The sequence below is a fragment of the Scardinius erythrophthalmus genome, assembly GCF_964197995.2.
Source record: "Scardinius erythrophthalmus genome assembly, chromosome: 8".
Lineage (NCBI taxonomy): Eukaryota > Metazoa > Chordata > Actinopteri > Cypriniformes > Leuciscidae > Scardinius > Scardinius erythrophthalmus.
Genome location: NC_138228.1, coordinates 7,890,523 through 7,905,862, shown reverse-complemented (window position 1 = coordinate 7,905,862; position 15,340 = coordinate 7,890,523). Strand labels below are relative to the sequence as shown.

Genomic DNA, 15,340 nt, shown 5'->3' with positions numbered 1-15,340 from the left:
TTTCTTAAGGTTTCTGCATTTTAAATGGACATAAAAAGGTATATATATATATATATATATATATATATATATATATATATATATATATATATATATATATATATATATATATATATATATATATATATATATAAACATATGTACACATATACATACCTATATATCATGCCTATATATAAGCCCAGCAAATCCAAATGATAATTAATCATAAGAAGTGTACTTTATTGATTTTTATTTTATTTTGCGTAGATCCGGACAAAATATGAGCATCACGTCATTGACACATTTACATGCAATATGAAAACGATCCAGCAGGTGGCACTGAATATGCATGCAGACAAACCCAAAAGTAAATGGACAATAACGATACTAGCATTGCAAGTTCAATCCAAAGAAGCATTGGAAAGGAAATAGTTATTTTAGATATTATATTTTAGGTAAAAAAAAAATGTATAGGCCTACATACATACAAAGCGTAAAATGTCAAATTACAATATATCAGTTTAGGAGTGTTCATTTGCATTTTAATATATCTAGGAAGAATGCAAACAAAACATTTTACGGTAGTTCACGCTACCAACCCGAAACTCCGGTAACTGCTGCAAAACTAGTCATAACTCCGCCCTGGAGAGGCAAACCGGTCCAAGCAGAAATATCTCTCTGAGGACATCACTACTGACACTTAGTAGTCTACAGATGATGTGAAACTTATTACAGTTGTCAGTTATGTCTTCTACAAGAAAACACGTCCAGTAGTTCATCTGCAAAGAGGTAAGAGCTTCCCTTTCGTCAAATATTTTTTCATGGTAACAGTTTCTGTCAAAATACATCTGCTACAGATGTTGTTACTGATTTACATAATAAATCACTGATCTACTTCAATGTGCCAACTTGAATATTTAGCTAATTGCAGTAATGAAACAATCTCAAACTTTCTTTTTGCTGTAAGTTGTCGAATTTGCTGCCAATTACATCAACAAAAATGTAGAAACCAGCCTAACACACCTCTGAAAACAATGTAGGCCTACACACCTCGTGAACATTTATATGCAGTGACATTATATGGTGCAATCAAATTCAGAATTGTGAACTATTGTACATAGAAAGGATGTGTATTCATATATGTATACTCTATATTCTTATTTCTCATTTTAACTGTTGCTGACAAAAGAGATTTATAGAAAGTCTCTGATATGCTTTGCTGTGGAGTGTATTTTTGGAAATTTGTTCTTTACTGAAGTACTGTTGAAACTAAAAACCTTGTTTTTACATTTTTAAGGCAAAAATGATACACTGCAACAATGATATGATCTGAAGAAGTCATGGCAACAATGACTTATTGATCATATCATTTTTACAGTGTATCATTTCTGCCTTAGAAATGTCAGAACAAGGGTCTTTCTTTATTTCCTCCATTACTCATCTAAAGAATAAACTATTAAATTTCATTTTTTAAGTAAATACGAGTTCAACTCCATTTTAAAGACTAATATAGCTTAAGAATGAGCTGAAATTACCTGCAAAGCCAATTTAGTTTACTCTACTGAGAGTAGTTTTACTTTTCCCATACCATGACTAAAAAACCATTCTCAGCACTTCTTACACTTCTGTGTTTGCTGATCTAGACATGAAAAGCATGTAATAGTGGTCGGCATTGTCATGTGATATTCTTCAGATGTGTGACCATTTTTTGAGAAACATCACAGTTCGACCACAAAGACAGCGGCATGGTCTGCAAGTTGACAATGTAACAAACACGTTTTCTGCATACTTTGCAGTTGACTCGTATGCCATTGTGCTCTACACACACGCTGTTTCGTGTCAAAGTGTGAACCCTTGATATTATCTGTGTTTTTTGGCGGTTTCACCTGAAAAACAGTGTCCAATCCGGCTCCTGGAAGGCTTATTGTCCTGCTGAGTAAATCAATCCTATTCAAAACAAACCTGAACCAGCTATTCAAGGTCTTCAGGATTACTCAATACTTCCAGACAAGTGTGATGGGGCAAGATGGAGCCAAACTGTTGGACGTTGGCCCTCCAGGAGCAAGATTGGACACCAATAACATGCTGTACAACATCGGCTTGAACGCTCTTCAGACTTCAGACTGGATCTACTGTACTACACAAATGTTCTACACTCAGAGCTGCTCAAGGAAAACGAAAAGAAAGCTAAAAATGAAGGTCTTCTCCTTCAGCCCAACATCATACGTTCATTTACAAACAGCAGTAGTTCACTACATATTCTTTGCTGAAAAGAGAGCATCATGTACCCTAACAAGTAACCAAAACCGCTGACAGGACTGTGGGTAGAGTACCACCAGAGCATAATAACAGTTGGTGCTAAAGGGATAGTTTACCCTAAAACGAAATTTTTGTCATAATATACTCATCCCTAAGTTGTTCCAAACCTAGATGAGTTTCTTCCTTCTGTTGAACACAAAAGAGGATATGTTAAAGAATGTTGGTAATCCAGCAGTAACAGTTGACGGTAGCGATTGACTTTCATAGTCGGAAAAAAATAATACAATGGATGTCAATGTCTGTCGTCAACTGTTTGATTACCAACATTCTTTAGCATCCTCTTTTGTGTTCAACAGAAGGAAGAAACTTGTACAGGTTTGGCACAACATCCCTTTATCAGTTGTAAGAAAAACATGAACATGATTCATGTCTTATATACTGTAAGTGGAATTATAATAAAGACTTTAATATACATCTAGATGAAATAAACAGAAGATGTATGTATGGTGTGCACATTATGTACTGTATTTACAGTAGGGCTGAGACAACCGATTCTTTTGATAGTCGATTAGTCATCTAGTCGATTATTTCACAGATTAATCAGTGATCGGCTTTGATCGATTAGTTAATTAAAATATGGAGTTGTACCTATTAACTAATAAATAAAACGCTAACACTGTACAATAAGGTTCATTAGTTAACTACCTTAGTTAACATGAACTAACAATGAACAATACTTCTATAGCATTTATTAATCTTAGTTAATATTAATTTTACTAATACATTATTAAAATAAAAGGTTGTATTTGTTAACATTAGTTAATGCACTGTGAACTAACATGAACAAACAATGAACAGATGAAATTTTATTAAGTAATATTAACAAAGATGAACTAATACAGTAACAAATGTATTGCTCAGTGTTAGTTCATGTCAGTTAACTAATGAACCTTATTGTAAAGTGTTACCAATAAAACAAGGAAATCACTATGAAAATGTCTGAACTTAATATTTTAATGAAAATATCTCTCAACGAATGCTATGAAGTTAAACTATAGAGGGAACCCACAACTCAGTCAGTTGGTACTGTAATGTTAAAGGTTAAAAGTAACAACTGATTTGCATACAATTGCATATAATACAGTTTTTTATAATAATAATGCACTTTTTAATAAGTGTAAATATAGGAAAATGTAATAATATAGTGCTTATAATAACTTTTTATTAAGAGCAAATATATGAAAATGTAATAATATAGCACTTTTTCTTTAAATGATCCTCTCTAGAGTTCATTTCTTAGCTAATTTACAGTCAACAGAACATTTTTAGAAACTACACTTCTGTTCAAAAGTTTGGGGTAAGAGTGTTTAAATATTTTTTTGAAAGAAGTCTCTTATTGTCACCAAGGCTGTATTTATTTAATCAAAAATACAGTAATAACAGTAAAATTCTGAAATATGTTCTGAAAATTCTGTTTTATTACCGTATATGGTAAAATGCCATTTATTCCTGTGATGGCAAAGCGGAATTCTCAGCATCATTACTCCAGTCTTCAGTGTCACATGAAAACAGTTGTGCTGCTTAGTATTATTTTTGCTAAAACCATGATACATTTTTTTTTCTATGCAGGTTTTTTGAATAGATCATTCAAAGCAACAGCATTTATTTTAATGTCACTTTTTAAATGTCTTGACCCCAAGCTTTTGAAGTGTAGTGTAAGTTCACATTATTTTTCTTCGATTTTTTAAACTTTTCTTTTGTAACGTGATACTTTGGGTTTTTCTTTTAAACTGTCTAACACACATTGCTTGTCTTTTGCCTGACAGTTGTTTAATTTCAGCTGAAGTGCAGTCTCATCCACAATCAAAATGGAGCAAAAGAAGAAAGTCTGGCCCAATTTCCGTGAGAGAGCAAAGTTTAATCTGTTTGGAAAGAAGGGTCTGGGGAAGAAGAAAAAGACCCCTCTGAAACACAGGAGGAGTATGTCAGTACCAGACATCAGGCTTCATCCTCATGCCATGGGGATGGCTTTGCAAGATGATCCCAGGACGCCAGGTCAACACTCCGTTTTCTTTGGAAACCTGGAGGGTCCATGTGACTTGGATGAAACAGGAAGTGAAACCTCCAGTCTTGCATTATCTGAGCAGTCCTGTGCCACTGAAATGCGATACTCCTGCAGCCCAGTGCCATCAGAGAAATCAGTTCCTGCAGACTTTACACTTCCAGTGGAAACTGATAAGCGGCCAAGAGCCACGACATGGTACACAGATGAATTAGATTCACCGGCTGGAGCTTCACCTCCACCTACAGAAAGACTGATAACACCTGTGCCTGCAGAGAGGAAATCGCCTGGTCAGAGACCGAAGAACCCCTCAGATAAAGTGGCTGCAGCCCTTAGCAGAGCCGGAAGACAGATGCCTCCTGCGCGAGCTTCAGATGACGTGTGTGCGTGGACCAACACAGAGTCCGTCAGCACTACTCCGTCTGAGGAGAAAGCCTGCATTTCTTCTCCTTCTGAGCACGAGTTTTCTCCAATGGATATGTTCATTGCAGGGTCCGCAGAGGACATGGTAAGTCATCTAAAAGTTTTCTAATTATTATCACTACATCAATATGCACTACTGGTCACAAGGTTCAAGTCAGCAATATTTGATCTTTTTTCTTTTTTTACTTTTACAGTATTATAAAATATTTCAATTTCAAACCAATGCTGTTCGTTTAAACGTTGCATTCATCAAAGAATTCTGAAAGAAATGTATCGCGTTTTCCACAAAAATATTTAACAGCACAACTGTTTTCAACATTGATTAAAATAAGAAATGTTTCTTGAGCAGCAAATCTGAAATGTGTTTAAATGTATCCAAAAGTCTGAGAATACATAGAATATCTGGATTTTTTTTTATTATTATTTAAACCTGAGACATAAACAGAATAAGTTTAAGCAAAATTTCAATTCTAATTCTGCTATTAGACATTATGTTGCCAAATCCTCAATTTACCATCTATTTGAGTATAGCAGAGGCAAAGTAATGTAGAATCTTAATCTCTCCCTCAGGACATTCTCAATGAAACCAGTGACTATGATACGCTTTCCTGTACAGAACAAGAACGAAACGTGAGTATTTTAACTGAAAAAGCGATGTGTAAAGACAAAATAAAAAAGCTTGATGATAATATAATCCAGCCTTGACCATGTCTTTTACACACTACTTTTCAGATCTCAGAAGGGTTAAATGACAGTCAGAGCGCTCTAACACAGCAGAAGGTCCAGTATCTCCTCACCATCAATCTAAAGGAAGGCAGAAACCTGGTTATCAGAGACCGCTCAGGTATTGAACTCTGAAACAATCACTGACACAGATAATGAATGTAGGATGACACTGGGGGGTGTGGTTTACTCATAGGAAATGAATGAATGAGTAATGTTATTAGTAGGTCATGACTTTAACATACTTTATTCAGCACTATGCATCATTTAAAAATCTCTTTATAGACTCTTTATACTGTAAGTTTTGGTATTAAATGGTATTACTCAGCTGGTAATGTAACAGAATCACAAAACAGGATTTACACCTTTCATTACCGTGCCAGAATGTGCTGATGACCATCTAACCTGCATAATTCCACATAAAGCTCCGCTGATTTTCACATTAATAAAGTTCCCCTTATGTGTTTCATTGTATTAACAGCATAATTTACTTATACTGTTAATATAATGAAATCAAAGTAATATTACTCTACCTCAATAATAAAACAAAAACAAAACTGTGGTTTCTCTCTGAACATTAGAAATCATTAGACTAAGGAACATTTCTGATAACAAAAGAAAGAATGTAGACATGCAAGATTTTTCTATGGCAGCATTCGACAGTGTTGACATCTACAAGCCACCACACAGTACGTTTCCTAGATCAGCAACAAGTTCAATTCTAATCATTTTTTCAGTGTTTTCAAGTGTTTATTACATTTGTGTAATGATTAGAATTGAACTTGTTGCTGATCTAGGAAACCTATGGTGGCTTGATGTCAGATGTCACTACCATAGAAAAACGAGTTGTCGTGATTCCCACTTTTTTTTAATTAACTGCTGAACTTGACGGAACAGATTCTTCTGTCCTAGTGTGCATATAGATGACAGTGTGCTTGGGATCTTGCATGTCTACATTCTTTCTTTTTTTAAATCAGAAATGTTCCTTATTGTAATGATTTCTAACGTTCAGTGAGAAAACAGTTTTTTGCCTTTACTTATAGTGGGGGGAGTAATATTCTTTATTGATTTCATTATATTAACAGTATCGTTAAATGAAATAAACAAATATAACACACACATAAGGGGAACTTTATTAATGTGAAAATCAGCGGAGCTTTATCTGGAATTACGCAGGTTAGATGGTCATCAGCACTTTCCAGCACAATAATGAAAGGTGTAAATCTTGTTTTGTGATTTTGTTTCTTTACCAGCTGAGTCTTGCTTTAATACCATTACGCAAAACACAGCTCTAGGTTCAGCAGTAAGTGTACTGTAACCATGTGAACAAAAACATGTCTTGTTTAGGGAAGTTCTGGAATCTTATGAATGAAAAAATCCTTTGTGGAGATTGTTCAAATTCTAGGTTCTTCTGTATAATGTCAAAGAATTTACTGTGAGTAGTAGTGTTTTTTGACATGCTGTTTTTAGCATCATTCATCTCAAATTTCAATTTTGACTCGGGTATCTGGAAAACTTTCTGTAGAAGTATAAAATATAATGGAATCTGATATAACAAAGATAAAATAGAATCTTAAATAAAAAGACATTTTAAGTGCTGTAGTTGTGTAATATTTTTAAAAAAATTTGATTTTGGATTACATTACGTAATGCATTATTTAATTAAATAAAAGTACATTTGACTATCCCACAGCTTTGTTTGTGGCCATTATGAATGTACTTTAGCAGGGAGGACTGAGCTTGTTAGAGACAGAATGTTTCCAAGTTAAGCCAGCTTATCTGGTCATCCCAAAACTGAATGCGGTCGGACCGGAATGTCTTTCTGTAACTTCAGTCTGGCTATTGTAACCGTGTTACATTTAAAAAAAAACAAAAGCCTATTTTTGGAAGTCGTCATTTACTGTCTTGCATTCAAATGTTGAACCTTGATAGCACAGAAGTCACGGCAGTTTTATCAGGCTAGTGCTGGGAAACAAATGAGCTGGCCTTGTTTTGTTTTTTACTACGGCGCAGATGCAAATAGAGTCATGTTGAGGTGTTGTTTCCTAGAGGCTGTACACAGTCCCTGGTGTCATAATGTAAAACGTGTTGTCTGTTTTATGTCTTAACTATTTGCTTATGCGGGAGAACTATAGATACAATAGAGAGAGAGAGAGAACAGAGGTTTAAACAACTAAGGTTTACAGAAATCCTACAGGCATATGATTGCAGTAAATTTCCATTTGATACCCAGAGCGGTTCTTCAGACATAATGCCAGTGTCCTGGCAGGCCTGAGCAAGCTGATTGGGCAGCTCGTTCTCATGTTCAAAGTCACAGGTGTATGCCCAGAGGCTGTTAATTACCATCTCTACCTCATTATTTTTCATAATTAGAATATATTCTAGTGATATTCTTCTCTGCCAACGGAATCTAATGAAATGGTCATGCACACTATAGACTGAGTGAAGTTATTGGTGGCAATAGCGTGCCAGATATCCTGTTCAGAATTCGGCCGTGCACTTTCTCAAATCTTTTGTATTGAAGCCCAAACAACTTGGCAGTTACCAAAAATGATTGTCTCTGAAGTCTTTTTTTTTTTTTTTTTAAGTTTGTTTGTAACGTCCTTTTATGTACTGTAAAATCTGGGAATTAAATGCATACATATATGAGTTGGGATACATTGCCATCTGCAGGGGAAAGAAAGTAAGTAAATAAATAAATAAATGGTAATTTAGTTGTCAGTAGGAAACTGTATATTAATCCCTACATCATATCATGTCCATATGAATTGAGTAAATGATAAGTGATGTCTTTCAAATCACACATTGCAGTTGTGACCAAACATAATGTGTAACCTTATAAGGGCAACTTCCTTTATCCACATTATTTGCTTGATGGAGAAAAAAAATTGCAGTATGATGAAAAAATGAATTTTTGTTTTATAAACACCTTTTTTTTTTATTTCCCAATCCAAGCTCATCTCCATGTACACATAGAAGTGGCAGTGACTTTAGTAGTTTCAGGATATATTCTGCCGGCCCGGCTGCTATCTAACAAAATGTTTTCCTGTCCAAATCACTGACAAACATCTGAATTGTAGTCCTTACAGAGAGTGTTCTCAACTGTTTGGTCACATATTCAGTATTTGTGACCAATGAAGGGAAAGCTTTTCCCTGAGATAACTGTTCAGAGCTAATATATATTCTAGACAGCGTTTTTTAAAAAAAATTCTTAACACTTCCTGTTTTGCCTACTTAAGATGAATCACTTTATTGTATTTGTAAGTTTCTTTGGGGAAAAAATGCCTTATGAGTAATGTAAAAAGATTTAGATTTTTTTGGGTGCAAAATTGCGACCTCATGTGGTGGTCTTTGAGAATGACACATCACCTCGTGTCTACAATACAGTATGATACAGTGCATTACTCCAAACTTTTTACCTACAGCAAAAGAAATGAATGAAGCGGATGCAGAGTCTTTGGTAAGACTTTATTTCTATGGTCCACTTTAGTCATTTTACTGACTATAAGTAACTTTGCAACTACATGTCAACTACCAGTCATTAGAGTACTTTAGTAGACTGTCTGCTTAATATCTGGAACACTTTATTTTGATGCTCCCCAACAGACATTCTACTGACTATCAGGAGTATGTCAACTTATTCTACTAATACTAGTTAATGTGTAGTTGATAAGTATAGTTAGTAGAATGTCTGGAATAAAGTGTAACCAATTCTTCGTCTTTACATTGAAATTCTTTCACTTTTAGATTCATAATCTTGTTTGCCTTCTTTACTGCAAAACTTTTAAGTCTGTGTCCTGAAACCCTTTTTGCGCTGATGGATACAAAAGCCTGAAGAGTGCTTTGGCTATCCAGTGAACTAATACTTATGCTGGCTACTTTACCCCTCTTTCCATCCCATACTTTATTGATAAGATTCAGATGTTCTCTGAAAAAAGTCTCTTTCGGTCTGCAGCCATTTGCATTACTAGTTGAGTCTTCACTTGGCCTGACATGACAGCATTCCCCGTCTCGCGTCTTCTCCAGCACCTGTATTTGCCTAACAATTAACGGCCAGCTCGCTCCCCGACTGACGCTACATGGGAAAAAAGCGGCCCGCGAGTCCCCTCCCCGTCCTCCATTTTGCTTGTGTTAATTTCCGCCGTCAGTGTTTTGTCTTCCCCTGGCTGCTCGAGCCCCTTCCTCCTGTCAAGCTGCCTGGAGGTTTGCTTGTCAGCGTCTGGCAGGGAGGAGTTCCTCCTGGAGATGTTCATTTGGAGAGGCGAGCTGACAGGCCTGACAGCCCGTCCCCACAGGGCTTTTGTCATGTGATTCCAGGCTCCCCGCAGGTTCTCTCAAGCACTCCTTTATCCATCCATACAAATGAAGCGATGGACTCTTTTTCTCTCATATTTTTTTTTCTTCTTCTTCTTACTAGCCAATCTGCATACCACAGCATAGACAAAGACGGAGCTCTCGCCCTCCCCTCTCGCAGACAGACTTTCTTAACAGGCTTTGGAGATTAACACTGCTTGCTCCCGGTTTCTGGGGTTTTAATACACCGGCATTAAATTAACAAATTCACGCTGGCTATAATTTTTACTCTTTCACAATCAGCCAGCTCCCATCACCCTGAAAGAGACAAAATGTCCGCCTCCCTACGCTAAGAACGCTCGCCTTAATAATGAGTTTTATTCGATGTCTGGAAGACCGTATCTGTGTGCTTGGACAGTGTGATGATATGAAACGCTGTTCCACCATGTTTTGTCATTAAATGAATGTACAAACAAAGCTCAATCATCAGAATTTGTGGCTTACGTACGATTGAATACCACAAAATATAATTTTGACTTGTTCCCTTATGCAACAATTACTATTGATTTAGATGTACATTTATTGAGTCCTTTTTATGTTGGTAGCGTACTGATAACTGTTTGTTTTCGACAGGTACAAGTGACCCATTCGTCAAATTCAAATTAGATGGCAAACACATCTACAAAAGCAAAGTTGTGAACAAGAACCTGAATCCCACCTGGAATGAATGCTTTTCCTTCCCCGTCAGAGACCTCGATCAGACTGTTATTCTCAAGGTTTGGGATGTATTCACATCATTACATAATGCAAATAATTGCTTAATTATGAACTTTAATATCTCTATTATTCATTCTACTTGAAGTCATTAAAAAAATGTTTCAAACATTTACAAAGTATAAAGAAAGGAATGTGTACAATACCGTGGCAAGCAACTGCAAAACAAAACTATAATAATAATAAATCAAATAAAATATGCTAGAGACAATGTGGTGATTTATATGATAACCATTTTCACATATTTTGGAGTTGTATTCAAATCCAGTCTATTTGCCAAGGTATTCATAATGTTAAAGAAAGAGTTATATCTTGAGATTCTTCAAAAAAAAATTCTGAATAAAGTTGGAATATGGAAGAATTTATGTAAAAAATAATCAAATAAAATTTGTTTGGTTTTGTGTGTTAAACAATTACGATTGATGCAGGTGTATGATCGTGACCTAAGATCAAATGACTTCATGGGATCAAGCAGCTTTCCTCTCCAACAACTGGAATTGGACAAGTGAGGACAACTTTGTCATTTCATGACTTCCATGATATTGTACTGTTAAAGTTTCTCTCATGATTCCGTCAAAGAATTCCTCCTCAGACATAGATAAACAGGTTTCTCTCCGCAGAACGATTCCGATGGCTTTATCTTTGGAGGACCCCAACAGCGTGGAGACCGACATGGGAGTGATCATTATAGAGACCTGCCTGTCCATCCGAGAGGAACCTGCCAAACGAAATGTATGACTCCTGAAAATAGTTCAATTCAATTCACATTTGCATAGCGCTTTTCACAATACACATTGTTTCAAAGCAGCTTTACAGAAAATACATGAGTCCACAGTACAATTTAGACTGTTATCAGAGGTAACTGTCTAAGTTATGTATTTCAGAAATGTACAAAATCACAGTCAGCTACAAATGTATTAATTGAAACAATGTAATAAGGCAGAAACAATGAGCTCACTGAAGTAATGCATAATGGTTTGTTAATAAAATAGTCTCATTTTAGTGGAAACAGTCAAGAGGCTTTCTAACATAATGTTCATTTGCCACCCATTTTTCAGAAGTGGCTACTAAGAAGAAAGGGAAGCTTCAATAAGGTATGTCATGATATATTCTCTCCATATTACTTCTGTCCAGCTGCCCACAAGAGAGAAGAGCACCCACACAGTATTTGTTACCAGGCCAAAATACACAAAATACATACATTTATTTGATTAAATGCACTAAGTTACACAATCTAATAAAAGAGACCACAGCAATAAGGTTATTATTGTATCACATCTGTCCACTGGAGGGCAGTAGATCCTCACCATCTTCCCCACAGATACTTCACTGCTGTTTTGTACAAGATTTATGCAAGTTTCTTGACTTTACCTTACATTCACTTTCACTTAGTTAGTGAAACTTCAACATATACTTCAACGGAGCGAGAAACTTTTGTTTGTGTCTGCGACTCTCTGATGTGATTTCCAAAGTAAATGTATCACCATGATTTAAACAAAGCACACGGTCTGTCTGGCATTTTGTGCAGGTCAATTCATAGATGAGAGCTTATTTACCTCACAGCCGTGAAAGCTTGCAATTTAAGATTTCTCCAAACAAAAGCTCTGCCGCGTGCTTCTGTAGAGTGGGGTGCCAGTGCTGTGAATGTACTTTTAGTAAACTGTATTTTCGACCAGCAATTAATTTCATTTCAGTATGTCGTATAACTGTATTTTATATAAGTTATAACCTGTTTGGATAATCAATACACTGACAAGAACTACTTTAGATAAGTTTAGATGCAGTATCTTGTTAGATAAAGTCTTGTCTGAAAAAGGTATTTTAAAGAAACTTCTCGGTTAGATTTTACCCCAAAATTAATATAAAATTAACAAATTATATTTTGTGTAAAAACAATGGGCTACTTTGGGGACGAGATGAAAGCTTTTTGCATTGTGACATTATTTTCATAAAAAAAAATATATATATTCTTGTTAATACAGAAATAAAAATCACACTGTCAGGAAAACATTTTTAGCTTTATTAAAATCAGCAAAATGTTCTCATTTTAGTGGCATAAAGCAGGCAAAGTATAAACACACAGTTTTATACATAATTTTCATTTGTCCCAAAATCTTGCCTGTTATGACTAAAATGAAACTTTTTTGCTGATGTTTTTATTATATATATATATATATATATATATATATATATATATATATATATATATATATATTGTCAGGACAAAATATATTTCTCTTTATTAAAACCAGCACCATTTTTATTCTATACAAGAACTATCATGATGTATATGAATGAGCTTTAAAAGACATGTTACAATTCACATATACATTTATAAACTAAACGTGCTTAAATCAATTGCAACAATGCAACAATCTTATAGCTTCAAAATATAATTTCTTGCTTCTTTCGCTTGATTTTAGGTTAAAATGTCTGAAACATGAAGCCAGTTTTTGTGAGACTGACTCTAAAGCACACGTGTTGTTAGTTTATGTGATCAGGTATGGATCAGTATGTGTTTTGTTGGTGTTTCCACTGCAGTGTCTTCTGCCAAATCAACTGAGATCTAGTTCTATTTGACACCTATCAGTACAGGCAGAACATGTCTCTCAATTCTTACCTCTCCTCCTCTATCACACTTCCTTCTTCACAGCCATGCCACGCTGTCTTTGAGATGGAAAGGGGCAGCGGTATTGGCACATAGCATGTGGTTCTTCTTCCTGACAGTGTCTGGAGTGTGTGTGTGTGTGTGTGTGTATGTGTGTGTAGTCTTTGAGGCACTATGCCAGTGTAAGATGCTGAGGATATGTGTGATGGCTCATTCCCAGGCATGGTGAGCTATAACCCAGATGTTGGGATGTAATATCACAGCTGTGGACGGACAGCACTGAAGCTCTAGCCAAATGGGTACGGCTTTGGGCTTGTCCCCTTGTCCCCATGCTGCTCCACCATATGGAGGCAATCCCCCAGCTCTTTTAGCACCAGGAATAGCCTCTCTTTTGGGGCCACTTACTCTTAAGCGGAATTGTTTTATTGGCCACGCCGATCACAAATTTGTCCAAAATAAACACTTGGGAAGACTTGGCTTGGATGAATATTATATTTCTCTCTCAGCTCCCTCTATAACTACCCCCCTTATCCCTCACTCTCTCTCTCTCTCTTTAAAGAGGCTTGTTTATGGAGATGTGGCCATTACATTAAATGTTAATGCTGGTTTGTCTGCTATGCCGAGTGTGTGTGTGTGTGTGTGTGTGATGCTAATGGAGCAAAGGCTCAGTCACACTCTCCGAGCAGCCAGGTGGGAAAACAGCTCTCTGGTCTGTGATTACTGGCAGAACAGACCAGCCTCTTCCTGATGCTGTGTTTTTTGAAAGTGCAGGGCTATCAACCCACAAGTCATCTCTGTACTGTGTACTTATCCATCTGCAGTCGTGTTGATGGACCTGTTTTCTCTCTCCGAGGTGTGGGGATCACCTGCACATTTCAACTAGCAGTTTTTAGAAGGCTTTTATTTCATGATATATTTTGTTACAGAAACAGAAATAGAATTTTATTTACAATGTGTTTTAACACGCATATTCTACTATATATGCATACATTTAATTTATTTATAGTAGGTCATAACTCAGAAGGAGAAGATCCCTGCTTCAAAATTGTATTTGTCCCTTTGCTTTTAATACCGAATGTTAACAGACAGTTTGAGGTCAGAACTTTTTTTTTTTTTTTTATTCAGCAAGGACACACTAGATTGATCAAATGTGGCATTTATTACAAGCTTTCTATTCAGCAAAGTATTTTACATTTAAAGAAATTAAAAATTGGTGAAATGTATCACAGTTCCACAAAAATACAAAGCTGCACAACTGTTTTCAACATTGATTCTCGAGCAGCAAATCAGCATATTAGAATGGTTTCTGAAGGATCATGTGACTGAAGACTAATGTAATGAGTAATGATGCGAAAATTCAGCAGTGTTTGTATAGATATGTACATACAGTACATATATACATATGTTGTGTGTGTGTGTGTGTGTGTGTTTAAATTCATAACCACACTATTTATGTAAAATGATGGTGTATGCTGCAAAACATTTATTTACAGTACAAACGTGTCTTCAGTTAGAACCCGGTTCCAAGGCTATCACAAGTCTTTTTCGCAATTTCGTCAAAACCTCATCTATGTGAGCCAAGTATAATATGTTACCTTGGTAACATGAGCAGCAATGAAAAATACACCAACAACTGAATGTTTAAGTTTGCGCAGCATAAAAAAAAAAAAAAAACATGTTTATGATCAACAAGATGAGCTGAGAGAGCAACATTGGCCCAAACATCGAATGCCTTATTGTATATGTTGGCTGTTCCAGGGTCAGCCGGTAAGCCAGGCGCAGGCTGGGCGACTCATGAAGAGTCAGGTTTGGACTGGAGTTTACACCGTCATCCTGGTGGAAGGCCAGGACATGCCCGACTGCGGTCAGGGAGACATCTACGTACGCTTCAGATTGGGAGACCAGAGGGTCAGGAGCAAGGTGAGCTCATCCCTCTCCCCCTTCGTCTTTTTGCTTCTCTTGCTTTCTCTTTTTCCCGTGCTCATTACATCATCTCGTCTCTTTCTTTGTTTCTATACCTCTATCCTCTTTTTCTCTCAATACCTCATTAAACCCTTCCCTCCCCCTCTTCCTCCTCCCATACTTTCTTAGTTGTTCGCATACCTCGCTTTAGATATTCCGTCCGCTCTACACACCTTCCTCCCCCTCTTTCGGATGGCTTCTCCCAGGCTTCACTGCTCTGGTGACAGAGGAGGATTCTCATTAGATCGGCCGTG

At 36.3% G+C, this 15,340-nt stretch overlaps 1 protein-coding gene across 1 annotated transcript in view; it reads left to right on the top strand.

Annotated features, from left to right (window-relative positions):
• The first annotated feature begins 627 nt into the window (after positions 1-627).
• Positions 628-15,340, top strand: part of mctp2a (multiple C2 domains, transmembrane 2a) — a 46,225-nt gene continuing 31,512 nt past the window's right edge. Inside the window, exons 1-9 of the mRNA XM_081371763.1 lie at positions 628-771; positions 4,068-4,811; positions 5,297-5,356; positions 5,459-5,570; positions 10,376-10,518; positions 10,945-11,021; positions 11,137-11,248; positions 11,575-11,610; positions 14,883-15,044. Coding sequence (XP_081227889.1) covers positions 4,110-4,811; positions 5,297-5,356; positions 5,459-5,570; positions 10,376-10,518; positions 10,945-11,021; positions 11,137-11,248; positions 11,575-11,610; positions 14,883-15,044 — 1,404 coding nt within the window. The 5' untranslated portion in view covers positions 628-771; positions 4,068-4,109. The remainder of the gene's footprint in view (positions 772-4,067; positions 4,812-5,296; positions 5,357-5,458; positions 5,571-10,375; positions 10,519-10,944; positions 11,022-11,136; positions 11,249-11,574; positions 11,611-14,882; positions 15,045-15,340) is intronic.